Source organism: Xenopus laevis, chromosome 6L, assembly GCF_017654675.1.
Source record: "Xenopus laevis strain J_2021 chromosome 6L, Xenopus_laevis_v10.1, whole genome shotgun sequence".
NCBI classification, from domain to species: domain Eukaryota; kingdom Metazoa; phylum Chordata; class Amphibia; order Anura; family Pipidae; genus Xenopus; species Xenopus laevis.
The window spans coordinates 137816886-137839743 of record NC_054381.1 but is presented as its reverse complement, the minus strand read 5'-3'; the positions used below and the strand labels follow the sequence as shown (position 1 = coordinate 137839743).

Genomic DNA, 22858 nt, shown 5'->3' with positions numbered 1-22858 from the left:
ACACAAATCAAAATAACCTATGAGCTCCCATGTGGGGAAGAGCCTGGGTCATGTTTCCCCACCAATAAACCCTGCTACTATACATGGATATGGTTTATTAAGCACACACATAAAGATAACACATATACAAACCAATAACATTTACACCACACATTCCCCCTCCACGTTCAGGGGCAGACAGGCCCAGATTTGGGGCAAGGGGGCACTGGGGACATGCTGCTCCCCAGTGCTCCAGCGCATGTACGCCAGCGCTCTTGCGCCTGCGCAAGGGAGTGTGGGCGGGTGTTAGGTTTGCGCAGCCTAGGGGTGAACCGGCAAATCCGGCGCCGGGGGGAGATTTATCAAAATGTGAGATTAGAGTTTACGGCAGAAAAAATAACCCACTTTCTATTCATTCCTATGGGATTTTAAGAAATGTATTTATACAGTATACACACATACATGGTTTCCTTCTTTAAAGACGGATACATCTTACATTGATATAATGTTAATATAGAGAATATTTTTTAAAGCAAATTATCACAGGTATGGGATCCGTTACCCGGAAACCCGATATCCAGAAAGCTCCGAATTACTGGAAGGCCATCTCGCACAGACTCCATTTTAGCCAAATAATTAAATTTAAAAACAAAAATGATTTCCTTTTTCTCTGTAATAATAAATCAGTGCCTTGTACTTGATCCAAACTGAGCAATAATTAATCCTTATTGGAAGCATCCAAATTACGGATAGATCAGTTATCCGGAAAACCCCAGGTCCCATTCTTGATAACAGGTCCCATATCTGCATTTGTCACTGATTCCACTTTTCACATTTTTGATAAAAGGCTTCAGCTTGGTTTATTTTAATTCACAATATATGAATTTACCATTATTTTTCCAGGATGGCTATAATTTACCATATATATTATATACATATATATATATATATATATATATATATATATATATATATATATATATATTTATTTTAAATTAAATGATAAATCTTATACTATTGTGTGGGAGGGAGGGTCTGCTCCTCCTAACTGGTAAGCGCACTCTCCGCCCATACTTATTAACCCCTTGGATGCCGCACCCCCACTAATGAATTTACTCGCAGCTCTTCCTGGATTCCACCAACCCCAAGGGTTCTCAGGGGAGGTATTCACTCTCTGCTCCCTTCATTAATGCAGCAGGACTTTGCCCTATGCAATACAGAGCAGCAGACATGATACATTGCTGGAAAATCGACTACATTCAGCTGCCAGGCAACATGTAGCCAATCATTATTCTGCGTTATGTGTGTAACATGTGTGTAATATTGTGTAAAGTGTGATGTTTCCAGAAAATACCACAATCCCGTTATAAAAATATAAGTATCCAGTCTATCCCTATGTCACACTCCGATTTAAAGACGGGACTGAAATGTTCCGAAACTATGCTGTCATTATCATCGTAGTTAGCCAATAAAGGTATCACCCTATAACCTGTCACACTCACATCCAATGACACATAATCACTCTCATTTCCTGTTACACTCACATTTACGCCTTTTCAAACACTCGTATCTAGTTACAAATGCTCTTTTATCAAATTACACAAGCACTTAAGTTAAATTGCACACACATTGACAATGCACTTCATTGCACTTTTGTATCTGGCTACAAACACTTTATCACCCAGCCAAATATTCATTCAGTTTCTTGGTCCAGTTACACATAGTCTCATGACCAGTTCCCCTATCACATCCAATTAGATATACAGAAGGAGCGCATGTGAACTCAGACATGAATGCAGTGCTATGTGCAAAGTGCAAAATTTAGATGCATATTTCTGTTTTTAGGCATTTTCACAGAATGATGGCTAAGTAGTATCCACTGCATTCCATGTAAGGTGCACCGACATGGGTGAAAATTATCTTACGTTATGGAAAATTGTGCAGAATTCATTGAAGCAGGATGGGCAGCTCATTGGCGCTTACAGCAACCTTAAAAGGGAACATGCATGGACTCAAGTCCCTTTCTGTATAGCATCAACGTGCGCTCAAAACTTTTCACCCACTTGCATTTATCAATGTTCCCAATCCAAGATAATGGTGATAAGGTTGGGGCAGAGGTAGGGGCCAAGTTCTCTCTAGCAAGTCAGCCAGGGATGGGTTGTACATGGGAACTCAAGGCATGACCCTAGAGGCCTCCATTGCAGGTAGGGTAAAGAGGAGCCTGATGGACCACTCTAGTTGAGCACCTGCACCTGTACAGGTGTAAGATGAACCTAGGAACTAAGTGTTTCATAAATACTCTCCTCACCACCTCACATTTTTAATCATACTGAGGGTAAGACCCCAACTCACCCATTATTTTTATTATTAATATTCTTCCACTTATCATCACATGAGCTAGTGAAGGAGGGAATTAAGGCATGACCTGTCCCGGAAAATAAATGCCTCCAGTGGACGCACACAAACACATTCATTCCCATTGGACTGAATCCTGTATTTATACAGGGATTTTGCTGTCTCTGAAATATTAGGGAAATGTACAATAAAATATCTGTACAGCAAATATTTTTCAGCTTTATAAATAGCAATTATTCTATCAAGGGCCTTATGACCGCACTCTGTTGAAACCAAACTGCAGCATACAATGTGCCCTTTGATAATAGAGGAGTGTATGGAAAGGATGGGTAGTAAAAAGAAAAGGGGCAGAATTATAGTAGAAAATAGAAAATAGAAAAACTATTTTGCAGACTTTCCTCTGAATTTCAGGATTGCTTTGCTTCTCATGGTCTAAAGTCATCTTACCTTAGCCCATTTGCCCCTTGTCTCCTTTCTGATTTCTTTGCTTTGTCCCATTTATTTTTAATTTCCTCTGGTTTGCATTTCTACTGCTTCTTCAGTGCTAAGCCCTGTTATTACCCCATGCTGTTGCTCATATGTAATGGGTTGTGCAAAAAAGGCTACATCTTGCCAGATTAAAAAGCGTAGGCATAAGAAAGTTGGTAAAAGAGGGACCACTGCACCAAAAGTTGCACCAGGGTCCCTGACACTCAGTTTATGCCCCTTTTATTCAATTAACCTTAGAAAAATGCATCTACTGCTGTGTGGCAGTACAAAGTTTTTTAATGTCCTCTTAACTTATACAGGTATCGGATCTTTTATCCAGAATGATATTAATGGAATGTTAAAGTATAATAATAGCCTTTTATATTATAGAATTAATTCAATTTTCAACATAGCTAAAGTGTAAATGTAAGCGAGGCACATGAAATATGCTGAATATATTGCAATACAGGTATGGGACCGGTTATCCAGAATGCTCGGGACCTGGAGTTTTCCATACAACAAACCCTTCCATAATTTGGATCTTCATACATTTAGTCTACTAGAAAATCATGTAAACATTAAATAAACCCAATAGGCTGGTTTTGCTCCCAATAAGGATTAATTATAACTTAGTTGGGATCAAGTACAAGCTACTTTTTTATTATTACAGAGAACAAGGAAATCAGTTTTGATTTGAATTTAGGATAATTTGGATAAAAGTAAGTCTATGAGAGACTACCCTTCCTTAATTTGGAGTTTTTTGGATAACGGGCTTCCAGACAACGGATCCCATACCTGTATATATGAACAGTCTTGGTCGCTATTAAGAAAACCCATCTTAAGTCTGTATTATAAGTCTGGTGACTAGGATTTACCCACAATAACAGCTAAAGAGCTAAAGAGTCTCATGCATGGAGATAACCTGGTTTTTCCTCTGCAAGAAAGCAAGAATGGTTCCGCAATATATGTATCATTTTCCAAATCTATGATTATTTAATATTTTGTCATTTTAAGGCAAACCAAATAAACACAACATGTTTATAATAATAAATATTTTTTGAAAAAAACAGGTAGAACCTTTGGGTCAGACTCTATTGTCTATCATATTCATTACTGTCCCACAAGCACCCACAGAACTACAGTTACAGGTTTTATATGTTTTTTAAAGATTAAAAAGCCACCAACAATAACTTTTGCTTTTGTTGATGACACATAAACCCACAATTTACACACAAACGATAGAAGAAGCGAAAGAGGATATGGTTTTTAGCAGCTCTAAATTTCTCATGGCAGGTAGAAGGGAAGGTCAGTCTGTATCAGATGTGCCAGACTATAACTTAGTTCTTGTCAGTTCCAAGGCCACACCCTGATCATAGGCTAGTAAATGATTTGCACAAGTTAATGCTTGAAGAGAAGATATCAGCATAGCAAGCAAAGTACATTAACGCATCCGAGAGACACAAAGGCATTGAGCAAATGGTACTGAGGAGCTGAATTTAATTCATCTGATAGAGGTGAGTATTATAAAAATACAGAGATATAATATCAATTAAACTGCCCATTGGGGGCCAACCCTGCAGAATAGATTCCAGGTGGAATTGTTAGGAAGCAAGTCATTGGTGGAACAGGGAGTGGTTCTCCTCTACGGACAGGTGAGGTCTTTCTTAACTTCATTGATTATCGCCAGAGAGCAAGTTAGTGTCATGTATTTTGAATTGTTTATGAATTATTTCCTACGATTGAGTTTATATGATAGGAAAAAATGAAAACAACATTTGAAATGATTTAGCGATTTTGCAAATTTGCTGAATTAAGCACCAATCGGGCACCTCTATGCTTTGGGGTCCCCTCCTCTGATGTACCGTAACCGAAGAGACCATTATGAGGTTGTTTTTCCACAATACACAATCCCAATCATGATATATTTTCTTGGTTAAGAAACCAGAAGAGCAGACACTTGTATTTTTGTCTTGCCTTTACGTGTCCTAGAAGAGATTGGAATTCCGGGAATACATGAGTCTTTAATTAGTAGAAACCCTATTTCCAGTAAATGTTTTCAAATATTTAAGAAAATTATATTTATCTTCAATTTGCTTATTTTAACATGATGGTAAGGCATGTTGAAGTGACCTAAAGGTGATTAAGAACTACAGTTCCCAGCAGGCAACAGTTGTCTGTAATTATAGGGGTTGTCTAAAAACACTTCCTAGATATCTAAGCAGCTCGTCTGTTAGTGCTTGTAAAATAGCCCAATCTGACCATGTGATCAATCATTTGGATTTCTAAGTGGGGAAGGGTCTAGAGTCAAGCCTGCCAGTAGCCCCTGCACTGCCAGCTTAAAGGGATACTGTCATGGGAAAAAACGTTTTTTTTCCCAAAATGAATCAGTTAATAGTGCTGCTCCAGCAGAATTCTGCACTGAAATCCATTTCTCAAAAGAGCAAACAGATTTTTTTATATTCAATTTTGAAATCTGACATGGGGCTAGACATATTGTCAATTTCCCAGCTGCCCCAAGTCATGTGACTTGTGCTCTGATAAACTTCAATCACTCTTTACTGCTGTACTGCAAGTTGGAGTGATATCACCCCCTCCCTTTTCCTCCCCAGCAGCCAAACAAAAGAACAATGGAAGGTAACCAGCAGCCTGCCAGAAAGCATTTCTCTCCTAAAGTGCAGGCACACGTCACATGACCAGGGGCAGCTGGGAAATTGACAAAATGTCTAGCCCCATGTCAGATTTCAAAATTGAATATAAAAAAATCTGTTTGCTCTTTTGAGAAATGGATTCCAGTGCAGAATTCTGCTGGAGTAGCACTATTAACTGATGCGTTTTGAAAAAAACATGTTTTCCGATGACAGGATCCCTTTAAGAAATATTCTCCTGCTGACATCTTATTTCAAAAATGTCAAAATTCAAAAATTCTTTTTTTTCTGGCCAACCTTGTGCATTCTTTCATATTTATCACTTGCCTTTGGGTATCTTCAACATTCACACTATTTTATTTTTTGAGGGTTACATTTTTTAAAGACTTGTTGAAACTGAATGGAGCAATTTGATGTTTGTTGTGATTTAGTTTTTGTTTAATTAACTTTCTTGTATGTGAAAAAGCTCAGTTGAGTTTAATTATGAATTAAAAAAAAACTCAAATTAGAAAATTAATATATTGGCCTCCCCAGATCATTGGAAATAGTGTTGGCCTTTTTTCCACCGTGTTGCTGATGTGTTTCTGAGCAGTACCCACCTGTCCCCTTTAGTGCAGATCATTCCTCCATTGTACCTAAGAAAGCAAATAGGTTTTGTTTGAATTCTGTGTATTCACAGGCAGCTCTTCTATCATAATTTGCTGTGTGGGTTATATTTCCTGCCCATAAACTTATTAATTATAAGAATGAGTCAGCAGCGTGGGCCGGTTCATTGTCTTTAGTTTCCTATATATAAATCTAGATTTCTATGGCGGACCTGACAAGAATCCTCCAATTAAAGCTTGAGAAAAGTACAGGTATAGGATCTATTTTTCAGAATGCTTGGAATATTGAGTTTTCAGGGTTTTTTTTCCATAATTTGGATCACTGTGCCTTAAAGGGGAACTATCGCGAAAATGAAAATTTAATATAAGCTTCAGCATACTGAAATAAGAAACTTTCTAAATACAATCAATTAAATATTCTTTAGCGTTTATGAAATAATCAACTTTATCTTCACTATCCCTCAGCATCTGTTTCTCCTCATTCTGTCTTCATTCAGGAGTTGGTTGTCAGATGAATGATCCAATATATCTTATAGGGGGGCTCCTTTTGCCTAGAAGATGTATTAGAGCTCACTCTATTAAAATCACCAGACATCATGGGGCAAATTCATTAAGATCCGAAGTTGCGCCAGCGACAGCTTCGCCGCGCTGAACCAGGCGTAGTTTCGCCAGCGCTACGCAAATTCACTAAAATATGAAATTGCGCTCAGGGGGCGAATGGTAGCGAAGTTGCGCTACCGTTACTTCATCCGGCAAAGCAAAGTTACACTAGCGTTGCCTAATTTGCATATGGCGCAAAGTTAAAATATAATGGACGTATATGTTGCAGCAACTACATTACACCATAGAAGCCCAGGAATCCTTTAAAAGATAAAATAAATGTGTTCTATTGCCCTACACATGTGCCCACTGTATCATTGAGTTGCCATATGTTAGCAAATGTAGGGGGGAAGGAGGGTACCCCCAAAAAATTTTTTGATTATTTTCAGCCTATCATCCAGCGTTTTTTGCGAAAAAATTTCAACTTTTTTTGAAGCAAGCCCTATCTACTCTATTGCACTGAGCTGGCAAAGGCAAGTCTGACGCAAGAGGTAACGTTCAGTAAAATGTGCAAGTGAATTAGCATAGTTACGTCCCTTCGCCATAGTGCAACTTCGTCTGGCGTAAGGGTGCAAAGTAGCGCTAGAGTAGGTCCACTTCGCTAGTGAATTTACACCAGCATCCGTTAGTAAATCGCCAAAGTAACTAAATGACGTCACGCTGGCGAATTTGCCCTATTGTTAGGTGCTTTGCGCTTAAGTGAATTTGCCCCCATGTCTCTCTACATGCAGAATTTGGAGCTCACTATTAACATCACCAGACATCATGTCTCTCTACATGCAGAATTTGTGCAAAAGGCAGTTATTTTGTTAGATTGTGTTTGTACTGGAATCAGTTGTTTGAGTGAGCTATAATTCACCTGCTAGGAAAGGGAGCCCCCTATAAGATGTATTGGATCATTCATCTGACACCCAACTGCTGCATGAAGACAGAATGAAGAGAAACAGATGCTGAGAGAGGAATTGTGAATATAAACTGGATAATTTCAGAAATAATGCAGAATTTGTAATTGATTGTATTTAGAAAGTTTCTTACTTCAGTATAGTATGAGGAAGCTTATATTAAATTTTCATTTTTGCAATAGTTCCCCTTTAAGTTTACTAAAAACATTTAAACATGAAATGAACCCAATAGGATTGTTTTGGCATCAATATGGATTTATGCAGTTTAAGAACCATCAAGTAGAATGCGCTGTTTTGTTATTAAAGAGAAAAAAGGAAATCGTTTTAAAACATTAGAATTATTTGCTTAATATTGACTCGATGGTTGATGGCTTTCCCATCATTTTTCCAGCTTTCTGGATAATGGGTTTCCATATAAGGGATCCAATACCTGAATTTAAAAAATACAATCAAACATAACGTAACTTGACATAGTCACTTCTGTGCTTGTGTAGGTAGTGCATTTCTTCTTGGTCAAGTAGCTATATTTCTCCTTCCTTCCACTTAGAAAGCAGCAGCCCTGTCATGCTTTATGGCTGAGATCCCAGATACCTTTGCAGCAGAGCATTGCTTCACAGCAGTCACAGAGCAAGTCCTGCTTTATGGCAGAGATTCAAATTATCTTCCAGTTGAGTCATACCCTCCCCAACAGTTGGCTCAGCTATTGAACCTGGTTCCCGGGAAGGGACTATGTTTGACTTTCTCTCTGGCTGCACCTTAGTGAATAAACATATAAATATTCCTCTATCTTTAAGGCGGTTGACACTGCAGGTGAAGATGTCAAGGCTCATGATTCTCTTTGTCCTGTCCTTCCTACAGACCATGGTAAGATAAAAACCAGTTCATTTGCTGTTTCTATGCTGGGTCTCATTTTATTTCAATTTAATTGAATTTATATTTTTTAAACATTTATATGCACATTTAATAAGTATTTTTTATTCATTGAAAGTTTGTATTTTGCAATTGAGCACCTACAAGTTATATCTTGGCAGCAAGTGTCCCATTGGATATGAGAAAGGGTCTCATTTTATATTGTTTATCTTTCTGTGTAAAAACTGAACCCATTGTATCCAACACAGCTTATCTGACCTATTAATAATCAGTAATTAATAATAATGCATTTTTTTGGTTTATTCAATAAAAGGGCAAGTCCATCCCAAATAATAAATTTGCTTAATAAAACTATCCAATATAGAACATCAGTATCTGTAGTACATAATCCAAAAACTATGTGCAGGCAGATCTTTATTGAAATCCTTTTCCCACTGAATATTATGGCACATGTACAGATGCTCCTTTACTGTCTGCTCTATCCCTGACTTTTTTTAAAGAAATTAAACTGTTCATCCTAGCATGTTATTAATCAGATTTTATAACTTAGCGGGGGTTCAAATGCTGTGAAAGTATATTGTTTATGAGTGGGAAACCCTTTTGTATTTTATTACACTCATGATTCACTTTTTGTCCGACCTCACACGCTTGCATTAGTTTCAGTCAATAGTTGCTCACTGAACCTTGATATCTGATCTCATACTCAAAAGAATTCTCTTTGTATAAACTGTTATTGTCACTGAGCACGGTGTTACTATATGGAAGGTTGTAGGAAATGGTACAGAACTGGCATAGGCAACCTTTTGGGGCTCCATCTGTTGCACTCTTAACCGTGTGTTTACATCATTACACTGAATTCCCATCAATCATCAATGTGAAGAAGCAAAACTCTTCACTGATGGAAGGGGCATCTGAGATGTTGTTCTATGGCATAGCCTTCTAAACAGAGCAGATTGAACCTGCATATCCAAGAGGCTTTCTCCTAGAACATGCTGGGCAGGGATTCCCCAAGACCAAAACTGGCAGTGCCAGGGTACCAGGTAATATACTAAAATATGGCATTCACATAGGGATATATTTATCAAAGAGTGAAGTTAATAGTGAAGTTCCGCCACTAGAGTGAAATTCCACCACTCTCGATTCATTTCTATGGGATTTTTATAGGCGTATTTATCGAAGGGTGAACTTTCACTTTCACCCATTGATAAATACGCCTTTCAAAATCCCATAGAAATGAATTGAGAGCTGCGGAATTTCACTCTAGTGGCGGAACTTCACTCTTTGATAAATTTACCCCTCAGTCTTTTCTACATTCAGTCCAGGGCTCCCACTACACTAGATTGAAATACACTAGGTAAATCTGAATCTAATATTTTTAGATAAATGTCCCTGCTATGGGAAGTACCAGTATGGCCCTACTGGGTTATTGACTGGCCCAAATGATGTCATATCACACACCAAGACTGCTAGGTCCTTCCATTTTGCAAACATAATACAGGCAAGGGATCTGTTATCCAGAAAGCTCCAAATTACGGGACTGCCATCTCCAATAGGCTCCTAAAATTGATTTTCTTTTTCTCTGTATTAAATGGGTTGTTCAACTTTGAGATAACTTTTAGTATGATTTAGAGAGTGATATTCTGAGCTAATTTGCAACTAACTAATTTATTCAGCAGCTCTTCAATTAGCATTTTCAGCAATCCGATAGCTAGGGTCCAAATTACCCTAGCAACCATACATCTATTTGAATAAGAGACTGGAATATGAATAGGAGAGGCCTGAATAGAAAGACGATTAATCAGAAGTAGCAATAACAATACATTTGTAGCCTTACAGAGCATTTGCTTTTTCCAAGGGGTCAGCGAAGCGCATTTGAAAGCTGAAAAGGGTCAGAAGAAAAAGGCAAATAACTATAAAAATATAAAAAAATAAATAATGAAAGCCAATTGAAAAGTTGCTTAGAATTGGTCATTCTATAACATACTAAAAGTTACCTTAAAGGTGAATCACTCCTTTAATAAAACAGAACCTTGTACTTGATCCCAAATAAAATATAGTTAATCCTTATTGGAAGCAAAACCAGACTGTTGGGATTATTTCATGTTAAATTAAGTTTAAGTAAACTTGCAGATCCAAATCCAAAATATCCCTAATCTGGAAAACTCCAGGTCATGCGCAATATCTGGATAACAGATCCCATACCTGTAGAAGCTCCATGGCAGGTTGAACTTAGCTCAGCTGCAAGCTGAGATCATTATACTATTAGATAAGTCGGGAGACATGAATGAAATGCCAAGTAAATATTCCTTTAGCTCTTGGGCAAATCCACTTGAAAATATGCTTTGGATAATATGATTAATAATATGATCCACTGACAAACAAGTGTAAATCCACCTCCAATTTTCATGAATTGTATTGAACCCACTTGTGACTGTAGGATCTTGCATGTGATAAAGAGTGGGTGGTATAGCTACTAAAATGTATGGAGACCATCTAGCAAAATCAAAAGAAAGATGGCAATGTGTGCGCTGAATAAACACCAATCGCTCTGCTCTTTACAGACATAACAATAGATGGATAAATACATTCTTTCTTTCAATGCTTCAAGTAGTTAAACTGCACTTTAGTAAAGGCAGAATGGCCATGTGCCATTGATCAGGGTGGGTCAGTCTTTCACGTACACTTCACTGGTTGCCAACATCTTTTCACACAAAATTGTTTCTTTTATTGAGCAATCCATAAATACAGAACAATAGCGTTTTTTTATCAGGTGCCAACTCAGCTTCAGGAAAGTGTCTAAATGAAGTTTATACGCAGGAAGATCCACATTTGAATACAGGGCTGTTGGGCATGAACCGAAGAGGGTGACATATATTTGTTTAGGGAGGCTACCAATAGAAGACTATGAGACTATTACTATATACAGTAGCAGTTGGTCTCTTTATGGAGAAGCTAAGCCTCCCTGAATCTTTATTATTCTTCACCTATACCCTATGCGACCTTGGACATAAATTCCGACCTCCTTGTTGGACAAAAAACTGTTCTATGGGCCAATTTTATAGGGAAAGTGTGACATTTTTATTCAGGGGGCAGCTAGTATAAGGCTATGGGGCAAATTCACTAGCGGGTGAATTTTTGCCAGCGACCGCTTGCCACATAAAATGCGAAGTTGCGTCTCAATAGCCGAATGCTGGCGAATTTTCGCTACCGTTACTTCGGCAGTGCGAGCATTTTATACCAAATTTTTGCTAGCGTTTATTTCTGCCTAGTGCAACTTAGCTAGCACTCTTGCACTTGGTTAATTGGAATAGGGCGGGTACCTAAAAGTCATATTTACGTCTTTAATAGTAATGTTGGTGCAAATGTTGGAAGTGGCCACTTTAAAACAAATATCCAATGAGCCAAAATAAAGACAAAAGCGATCCTCTAATGCCCTAGACATGAGCCCACTCTTATATAAATGTGGCATTCCCCTCAAATTAGTTAGAATTTTTTTTTCACACATAAATCTTTAATAGTTTGGACTTTTGAAGGCAATCCAGCTTTAAGGACAGGACTACGCGGTCGATTCCGCCACGATCAGCCGCACTACGCAAAATCGCAGGCGACAGATCAGATGCGACAGAAATAAGGTAAGTAATTCAATTGTCGGATCGTGTCGAAGCGTTGATGCGACACTACACGACTGTCGGATGCAGACGCTGCACATTGCGATTATGCGCTGCGCGGCGGATTGCGGCGGAATCGGCCGTGTAGTCCAGCCCTAAAAAAGGAAAAGTTGCCAGCGTTTTTGACAACTTTAAAATATTACTAGCATACAGGATATGATGAAGATATCGCTTCATTTTATCAGTTTGTCTTGTCTGAGGTGGCGAAGTAAACTCTGACGAAAGAGGTAACGGTCAGTAAAATTAGCACTTTACTAATTTTGCGTTATGATCGTTCGCCAGAGCAAAAAGTCACCTGCCGATAGATTGCGAACAAACGCTAGCGACGGTCTCGTTCGCTAGCGAATCGTCCTCTACGTCGGCGATGTCCCTGCGGATGCGATTTCTGTTGAATTCTCACTAGTGACGGCCACTTCACCCTTTAGTGAATCTGCCCCTTTATATTTAAGAATATCAACATCTGGTCTAGTTTTAGAGAGGTGAAGCCTTCATAAATCAACAGCCAGATTTAAATTTGGTGCACCCCTAGGCAACTCACTGCTTTTCATACGTTTCTCGTCATTATCTGCAGAATTTTTTGGAAATGGCTTACTGTACAGAATATATACATTTATATGTGTTTTAAGGCACTGCTGTGTTGCCTTATCTGCTGGAGGATTTCTGGTTGGCAAATGGCACACATATCACTACAGGTTTTACAACCTGACAACACTTGGGAGGGGGAAGGGAAAGATTTGTTGCCCTGATACCAGCAGACTTTGACCCTTCTTTAACCCTCGGTGCTGCCAGCTGTATGTATTGTTACCGTTGGTACACTTGCAATAAAATGGCCCGGGCAAAAATGAACCCTCCCTGAATATTGACTCAACTCTCACAATGAAAATGTCAACTTTTATGAACCATAAAGCAGATCATCTCGCTGATATTAGGTGGCAGGACCGTTTGCTTTCAAAGGAGAACATATGCCCCACCTTTCTAATATTTAATTTGACTTTCATCTTACAGAAATAGTAGTTGTGAAGCCGTTTGCAATGATAGCTTTAGTTGTTCCATTTGCCTTGGTTCAAACGTGATAGCGGTCACAATGGGTTGTAAAAATCAGTGCATGTATAGACTTTCCAATTTCAGTAACAGCTTCTTCTCTTTGCAGATTTTGGTTAACGGACAGTCACAGTTGAAAGGGTATCTAGAGGATAAAGAGTTCACAGTTCAAGAGGAAGTGCGCAATACATTAATATATCAGGTAAAATGGGCTTCAGATATATGTAAACTACATGCTTTTTATTTCAAATTAACAGGCAGAATACATTTTCAAAGTATTATTTAGTTCTTTATTTGGAGAACTCACACTTGGCTTCCACCAAACAATACAGGTTTCATCTCCAGCAGCGGTCATCTGTTCCCTAAGTCTACACTATTGGGTCCCTGTACTGATGGATTACTCATATTGGATACCAACCCCACTAACACTACTTTGTGGAGCTATAAGCTGTTTATTAATATGCCCTCACTATCCTGTGCACTATATGTTCAACGTATAGACATTTCTATTTTGTATAGTTTAGAATATGTTGGCACTATCTAAATATGTGTTAATAACAAAAGCCAAAAAAAATCACACTATATATATATATATACTATATATATATATATATATATATATATTATATATATATATATGTATATATATATATATATGTATATATATATGTGTATATATATATATATATATATATATATATATATATATATATATATATATATATATATATATATATATATATATATATATAAATATTGGATATTGTTATTATTGGGTGTACTTATAAGGTGGCAACAACAACTATTATTATTAACATTAAAAAGCTTTTCTATTTGTTATTTTAGTTATGTTATATTAGCACTGGCATGTATGCAAAATGTTGCTGTTTATTGACATGACAATACAAAAAGAGATGAAACATGTTGTTTATATCTCAAAATTCCAAAACACTGACTTTTGGCCAGACACAAATATTTAAAAGGACAAAAAATTAAGAACAGGTGAAATTTGCGTGAAGTTCATTGTAGATGGTCTGCAAGAATATGTTGGTGAACGATAACTAAATGGAAAGATATGACCAAGCTATCTCTGCCTGGTCAGGTGCCTCCAAGTACAGTACAGGTATGGGACCTGTTATCCAAATACTCCGGACCTGGGGTTTTCCAGATAATGAATATGTACGTAATTTGGATTTCATACCTTAACTCTACTAGAAAATCATGTAAACATTAAATAAACCCAATAGGCTGCTTTTGCTTCTAATAAGGATTAATTATATTTTAGTTGGGATCAAGTACAAGCTACTGTTTTATTATTACAGAGAAAATGGAAATTGTTTTAAAACATTTGGATTATTTGGATAAAATGGAGTCTATGGGAGATGGCCTTTCCATAATTCGGATCTTTCTTGATAATGGATTTCAAATCCCATACTTGTACTGTGGATCCCTAGTCAGAAAGCTGGGTAATATTGCAAAATACTTATTATGGAGGCACTTATATGTAATAAACACAGACAAAAAAAAATGGACATGACCCTACTGGACAGCATTTCTCTGGAAGCCTACAGTTCACATAGGCAAATGGGTGTGTGTGTTTGTAATGAAACCTGACTAAATCATTTTTCAGAGAGCTAGAAATACTTTTAGTGCTGTCATAAACATTACTATCTGGTCTTCTGATTCATAGTTTCACTTTTTATGAATTCCCACAATGATACCTCCATAAATACCAGGATGCGCCTCTTAGTGATGATCTGTGCACATCGCCCACATGTTGTTCAACTGTCTTATATAAATCTCTTTATTTTTTACTCTTTCCTGTAAACAAACAGGGACAGGATCTGTGACCTTTTATGTAGATATCAACAGTGTTGTTCAAGCTTTTCCATGCTGTAGCCAATTATACTGATTATTATAAAAACCTCATGATAAACTGAGATACATCAATTTTACTGGTTAGATCAGCACTTTTCAGTTCCTTTCTGTGGATATCACGATTGGTCATGCATCTTGTGACCACCTAATTGTGTTTAAAGCTGACGGTAATGTGCACTTTCAATTCTCAATTCTTCCTTTTCATACAGACCGCTTCCCTTGCCCTGTCACGTGTTCAGAAGCCCATTCCCATTCATCCATATTGAGCAACACAGAAACATAATGGTCCAACGTTTTTTCTTTTTGTTACAAATGTCTTCTAGTCAGATAACATGTAGTCAGGTCATGGGAATAATAGTTGCATCTAGGAAGGATGTAATGTTTGAATTGCCTTCACAATTCACGTTGAATGACATTACATGACACCTTTTTAAAGGATATTATTGGTTTCAAACATTTGGTGAACAAAAATGTGCTTATTTTTGGGTAACAAGACTGACAGATCTTAAGACCAATCAATTAATTACTGTGAAGAATCCAGACATTCCATTTTCAGGAACTTCATCTTCTGTGATTGCATCAACTTTTGGAGTTTATTTCCGCAAAATGACTGGACCAGACTACACAGTTGCTCCATAATGGTTGCTTTAGATATTGTTGACATTCATGGAGGTGCCTTGTTTTAGTACTATTCTTTGCATCCCATATGTGCATGTATACTCCTACCAGGTTATTCTAAAGTCAGACTTTGATTGTTATGTACATTTGAGCCATATGTATTTTAAATACATTTTTCTTATCAGTTTCTTTCAAGAAAAGTCAACTCAACATTCACACTGGATGGTGAGACCGATGGTGTAATTGAGGTTGATCCACATGATGGATGGCTGAAAGCAGCAGGTGCCCTTGACTGGGAAAAAAGAAAAGTGCACAAATTAAAGGTAATTCAGAGTAGAAATTTTACGTTTTCACAGAATTTATGCCATCCTTTCAGAATATAAAAGTCACTTTTTACTGTATTTGATTGCCTGTTTTGGTATCAGAAAGGTCTTTTACAACTTGTAGCTGAGAAACGATTGAAGATGGCTCCAATTTTCTCTGTGTCAGGGCTCAAAAATTGGTCATGTTATTTATGATGGGTCTGAAGGATTCCCCTTAAATACAATAACATTTTATTTGACAATAGAAAAGAGTTATTAAATTAGGTGCACAACTGGTTCTAAACAAATTCTTGATTTGCAAAGCTGATTTTGTCACCCAATGAAAGAGTCAAGAAACATGTACCTCCCAAAGTACCTGGTGTTTCTAGAGCTGTCCAAAGCATTGCATGGGTTTCCCAATATAAATTCGAATTTGGTTGAAGGCTTAGAAGCCAATTTATTAATGTTCATGTTTTTTTAGTTTCCCAGAATCAAAATTTTCAGCTCTTAAAATCGTGTATTTGATTAATTACTCTAAACCATGAAAAATACAATATTTATTAAGGGGCAGATTTATCAAGGGTCGAATTTCGAAGTGGAAAATACTTCGAAATTCGACAATTGAATAGAATCCTCCGACATTCGAATTCAAAGTCGGAGGATTTTATTCATCGTACGATCGTATTCTGAACGTAGTACGATCGTACTCCGATCGCACTTCGAATCGTACGATTAAAACAATTTTATCATACGATTGTATGATTTTCCTTCAAATACAAAAAACGTAGCAAATTGCTCTGGAAGGTCCCCATAGGCTAACATCGGCAGGTTTAAGTTGGAGAAGTATTGAAGTCGAAGTTGTTTTTAAAGAGACAGTACTTCGATTATCAAATGGTCGAATAGTCAAATTTTTTTTTTTCATTATTACTTCGAATCGAAGTCAAAGTAAATTCAAAGTCATAGTATCCTATTCGATGGTCGAATTATTCAAAAAATTACTTTGAATATCGAATTTTTTAACTTTGAAAATTCCCTCTAATTCACTTCGACCCTTGATAAATTTTGCCCCTAAGTTGTAAACACCACGAAAAAATCGAATACAAAACTTTGCCATCTAAAAGCAGGAGGTCATGTAGAAGTCAATGGGAGCTGGCCCCTTTCAATTTTAAAATTTTACTTCGCTTTGAGCTTTTAGTGTTTTATTTTCATTTGTACGTGTGTAAAAATTCGTAAGAAAATGAGGATTTCAAGGTTTTTGTATTCTTATTCATAATTGTTGTACTTTTTATACTCTGATCTTTGAATAAATAAGTAGAATTTTGTGGTTTTTAAAAATGTGAGTTTATTTGTGTTGTTAAAAAACCTCTGAAACTTCACAAATTTTTATTTTGATAAACGAGGTCTCTTATTATCTGACCTAGATACTTCTGGGAGTATTGCTAGGTGACTTAAATGGATATATAACTGTTTCATTGTTATGAAAAAAGGGAAAACTTCTTTGGACAGAAAATTTTTAACTTTCCAGGCCACCAAACAAGTGAATCTTTTTATCATTTCGCCACCCAAAGAAATTGGAAGGCAACATTTCGGCCTATGTCTGATCAATAATCTAAGGTTAATAAAAAAAAATAACAAACCTTTTTGCAATGTTCCAGCTTCCCAAATTAATAAAGTAAAGGGAATGAGCAAAAAGTTCTATTCTAGTTTATATCAATATTAACCCTGTACCCAGCTCTGTATATTACATTTTAAAAGGGTTGCACCTTTGTGGCATTAAGCAAATTGTTCAGAAACAATAGGGTCAGGTCTATTAGTGAACTGCAATAATAAATGTATCCCAGTGATATCACCATTCCTTTTTTTTTTTCATTTTTTAGATTCAAACCCTAAATGAATTAGGACACATTGTAGAAGGTCCATTTTCCATCACCATTATAGTTGAAGATGTCAATGACAACCTACCAGTGTTCAACCAGTCTGAATATGAAGGGCAAGTAAGAGAAAAATCCAGACCAGGTAATAATGCCCTTGAGACTGTACAAAAGCCTTGTTTTTTGTTGCTAACACTATTGTGGTACTAATGGCTTGTTATATATTCTGTGTGGAGGAGTAGTGTCACTAAATTCGGGCTATATTTTTAATGGAGCACTTATATTAAAGGGAACGAGAATGGTGGTTATTTTATTTAATTACATTTAGATGAACCATTCCCTGGAGGACAAGGTATACCTCTCAACATTTGTATATTGAAAATCTGTATATTTAATGCCACATCCCAATCATTTCAGTTACAGCCAGGCACAACCCAAAACTGTCCATTTCTCCAAATGTCCTACCTTTTAGCTTGGTTGGTATTTTGGTATTCAGCGGCTGCCCAGTTTGCAGTTTCAGCAATATGGTTGCTATGGTCCAAATTACCATAGCAACCAAGCATTGCTTTGAATAAGAGACTGGAATATGAATAGGAGAGGGCCTGACTAGAAAGATTAATTAAAAAGTAGCATTAATAATACATTTGTAGCCTTACAGACCATTTGTTTTTAGATGGGGTCAGCAATATAAGAAGTCACCTCTGATTTCCATGACCTGTATAAAAACACTTGGCCTTCAGCCTAATGTTTTTATTAGGTCATAGAACTCCTTGGTAACCTAATATCTTGATATTTTACAAGAGGGGTACTTAATTTACTATATTACTATAAAGGTATAGGAAACAAATACCTATTATGAAATTCTGCCATATACTTTATTATCCATGTGTAGTGCTATAGTAAATTGACACTACTGTGGTCAATTGTAGTTACTTTCCATGTGGTGTGGAACCACAAATGAGACTCTCTTTACACAGGGGTAAGCCCTCGCAGTGGTGTGGAGGCAGGATGAAGTGTAACTGTAACCGTGTGTCAATGCACAAGAATTGGGTGCCAGTGGTTCTTTGATGCTTAACCAAGAACAGTATTTAGTAGCACATATCCACAATGGAGCTTAAAGCACAGATAGCATAAAGGTAGCATATACTCACAGTACCAATATAGGCTGAATCCCTACAGGCCAGGGACACATCGGCAGAGGGTTATGCAGCTTGAGTGGAGGTATTGCCCAGTTTTCAGGATCACCTTAAAGGAGAAGGAAACCCCCAGGGCGCTAAACCCCTCCCCCCCTCCCCTGTGCTGCCCCCCCTCCCTCCTCCCCCCTGGCCTACCTGTCCCCCTGGGCAAATGCCCCTAACTTTTTACTCACCCCTCTGCGCAGGTCCTGTCCACGGAGTACGCAGTCGCCATCTTCTCCCACGCGCGTCTTCTTCCTGCTCTGATCGGCGTTTTCTGGCGCATGCGCAGTAGGAACAGGTACCGGTACGGCTCTACTGCGCATGCGCCGAATGTCACGAAGTTTTCCGATTTCACTTCGTGACATTCGTGACAAACTTTTTAAACCGTGAGCCACATTCAAATATAAAAAGAGTTGGGGAGCAACACAAGCATGAAAAAGTCCCTTGGGGTGCCAAATAATGGATGTGATGGGCTATTTGTCAGCCCCTATGTGGACTGGCAGCCTACAAGAGGCTCTATTTGGCATTATACTTAGTTTTTATGCAATTAAAACTTGCTTTCAAGCTTTGAATTCAAAATAATCACCTGCTTTGAGGACCCTTAGAGCAACATCCAAGGGTTTGGAGAGCAACATGTTGCTCACGAGCTACTGGTTGGGGATCACTGCTCTAGAGTGATCAATAAAAGAGCATAGCTATCATTTTACTAGGGCCACTGCTCTTAGGATCCACTACCCATTCCCTTCCAGCCTGCTTGGTTGGGCTAAAGTAATGGACCCAGAATGCATGGTTTCCAAGACCTTTATACTATGCCACAGTGCCATCTAGAGTACACTGTGAGAATTACAGGGGTTACATAAGCAGAGCTAAGACACAAGGTCCCCATTAGGACCCATTTAGGCGTCCATATTACCTAGGGATGTGCCTGTCAATGATATGTGTGTGTCTAAATTTTCACATCCCTACACATGTATTGTTATGATATTATACAGTTATAATATTGCTTATACCCAATAGGAAGGGTGTTTCTGAGAGTTTATGCCACTGATGCGGATGATCCCACAACACCCAATGCCCAGTTGTCCTACAGTATCCTGAAACAAATCCCAGACTCCACGCCCAAATACTTTCAGATTAATAACAGCACCGGGGGCATTTCTGTGACTTTGAATGGTATGTACAAAGTATTTAAATGGTTAAACTGAAATAGTAATAAATATATATGTATTGCAAATCATTTTACCTTTTCATAAATGTTCAACAATAAATGTAAAAATAAATTAAATAGTTGATACCTAATTTGCAGCATTTCTACCAAACATTGCTGAATTTCATATTTTGGGTGACAATAAATTGGGGCCACAATTATTAGCCTGAATGTTCTCAGTTTATATTCTCTACCATTATGCTGATGTAGTTATTGTGAAAATACTAAAGGAGCTTTAATATTGTTCTTACACTGAGAAAACTGTAAACTGACAACTTTAAAAACTGTAAATTTATAGAATTCTGTAAATCTAAAAAATTGTGTTAATTGCTATTGCCTAATATTCACCGAGACTTTGGTTATGAAAATTGTAAGGTTTTCTTCAATGCAACAGTAGTCATTCAGAATATAGTATAGGATCTATTATCCGAAATGCTTGGGACCCATTGGTTTCCTGGATATGGGATCTTTCTGTAATTTGGATCACCATACCTTAAGTCTGCTAAAAATCATTCAATATTGTTTTGCCACCAATATGTATACACTTTAGGCTTGTCTTCCTATGAAAAAAATATCAATCCTAAGTGGCTGATTTATCAAAATTTGAGTTTATTGTTTTTTACCATGTTTGGGGACATTTGTAGCAAATAATGCAAGCAATTAGGTTCATATAAAAAAAAATTCTGATTAGCAAATTTACAGCAACATTTGTGAAACGGTGAAAAATTTGTGAAACGCACTAAAGTCAATCGGTGTCAATATAATTTTGACGCGCGTCAATTTTGCCACCCGTGACAATTTTTATACGTGCGCCTATTTTGTCCAAATGTCAATGGTCAATGGGCGTCCAAATAATTTTGACGCACAACAATTTTTATGTGAACGACTGTTCTGAAGCAGCAAATTGTTTGCTGGTGAATTTTCACCACATTTTCGTCGAATGTATTCGCTGGCGGCGAATCATGGAAATTCGCCATTGACTTCAACAGGACCTCAACAGGTTTATTTTAAAATTTGGCATAATAAAGACAAAAAGCAAAAGCAGGATGACTTACTGTTGAAAAAGGAGCCCAGATGATATATAAAAATATAAAATCTTTATTCGGACATATTCAAGCCTGATGCGTTTCTTGCCAAGGGTGGGCACTTACTCTTGAGGCTTGAATATGTCCGAATAAAGATTTTATATTTTTATATATCATCTATAATTTAAATATATTGGCCCTTGGACTGGGGGTCTGCTTGGGATTAGACTACTGTAAACGACTTTGACTTAATGGAATAAGAATTTTTGGTATCTACATTGATTTTTGGACTATGCTTTACTAGTAGAGGTACACACCACAGCCATTTAGTTTATTTGATTGGGGTATAAGAAATCTCTAAAATTCAAGTATTTTTTTTTCCTCTATAAATTCGACTTGACTCGACCAGAAAAAATTGAGGTTTAATAAATAGGTCCCTAAACTGTGACATTTCATTTACCGTGCGCTTTTCTGACTTAAGCCAAATATAACAAGATATTAAAGAATTTGCAACAGCAAAAATGAAAAGCATTAGTTTGAACTGACATACTGAAGTCAACAGTGTTATCTTTCAATCCAAAGTTCAGATATTTATTGTAGTACTTCTGTTATCAGCTCCGGTGTCTGTCACCTAAACAAAGCTGTACCTCCTCCTTCAGTTGTTCTTTAGATAATACATATATTTTGACTTGCTATAAAGTAATACAAAGTTTTTTTTTAATAAAAACATCATGTTATCTTCAAAGGATACAGACCATGCTTTATGTTGTGAAGTATAGCAGCTGAATTTAGAGCTATATCTGTACTTTAAAGGAATAGTTCAGTGTGAAAATAAAAACTGTGTAAATAGATAGGCTGTGCAAAATAAAAAATGTTTCTAATATAGTTAGTTAGCCAAAAATGTAATGTATAAAGGCTGGAGTGAACAGATGTCTAATAAAACAGCCAGAATCCAACTTCCTGCTTTTCAGCTCTATAACTCTGAGTTAGTCAGTGACTTGAAGGGGGGGCCACATGGTACATTTCTGTTCAGTGAGTTTGTAATTGATCCTCAGCATTCAGCTCAGATTCAAAAGCAACAGATATGACCCATGTAGCCCCCCCTCAAGTCTCTGATTGGTTACTGCCTGGTAGCCAGGGTAACCAGTCAGTGTAAACCAAGAGAGCTGAAAAGCAGGAAGTAGTTTCTGACTGACTTGTTATACATAAAATCACTCCAGCCTTTATACATTACATTTTTGGCTAACTAACAATATTAGAAACATTTTTTATTGTGCACAGCCTATCTATTTACCCAGTTTTTATTTTTACACTGAACAATTCCTTTAAGGGATTCTATCACGGGAAAGCGTGTTTTTTTCAGTTTTCTGCACTGAAATCTGTTTTTCAAAGGAGCAAACAGATTTTTTTCTATTTAATTTTGTAATCTGACATGGGGCCAAAAATTTTGTTAGTTTTCCAGGTGCCCTCAGTCATGTGACGTGTGCTCTTATAAACTTCAGTCACTCATTACTGCTGTACTGCAAGTTGGAGCCATACCACCCCCTCCATTTCCCTCCCCCAGCAGCCCATCAGCAGAACAATGGGAATGTAACCAAATAACAGCTCCCTGGAAAATATGAGAATAGCACTCAGTAAAAATCCAA

The 22858-nt window shown here is 37.2% G+C and overlaps 1 protein-coding gene across 1 annotated transcript in view; it reads left to right on the top strand.

The window, feature by feature from the left end:
* Nucleotides 1–4154: 4154 nt before the first annotated feature.
* cdh17.L (cadherin 17 L homeolog) overlaps nt 4155–22858 on the top strand; it is a 38135-nt gene continuing 19431 nt past the window's right edge. Inside the window, exons 1-6 of the mRNA XM_018268131.2 lie at nt 4155–4316; nt 8349–8418; nt 13243–13335; nt 15815–15952; nt 17809–17947; nt 19998–20153. Of these exons, the coding sequence (XP_018123620.1) occupies nt 8371–8418; nt 13243–13335; nt 15815–15952; nt 17809–17947; nt 19998–20153 (574 nt within the window). The 5' untranslated portion in view covers nt 4155–4316; nt 8349–8370. The remainder of the gene's footprint in view (nt 4317–8348; nt 8419–13242; nt 13336–15814; nt 15953–17808; nt 17948–19997; nt 20154–22858) is intronic.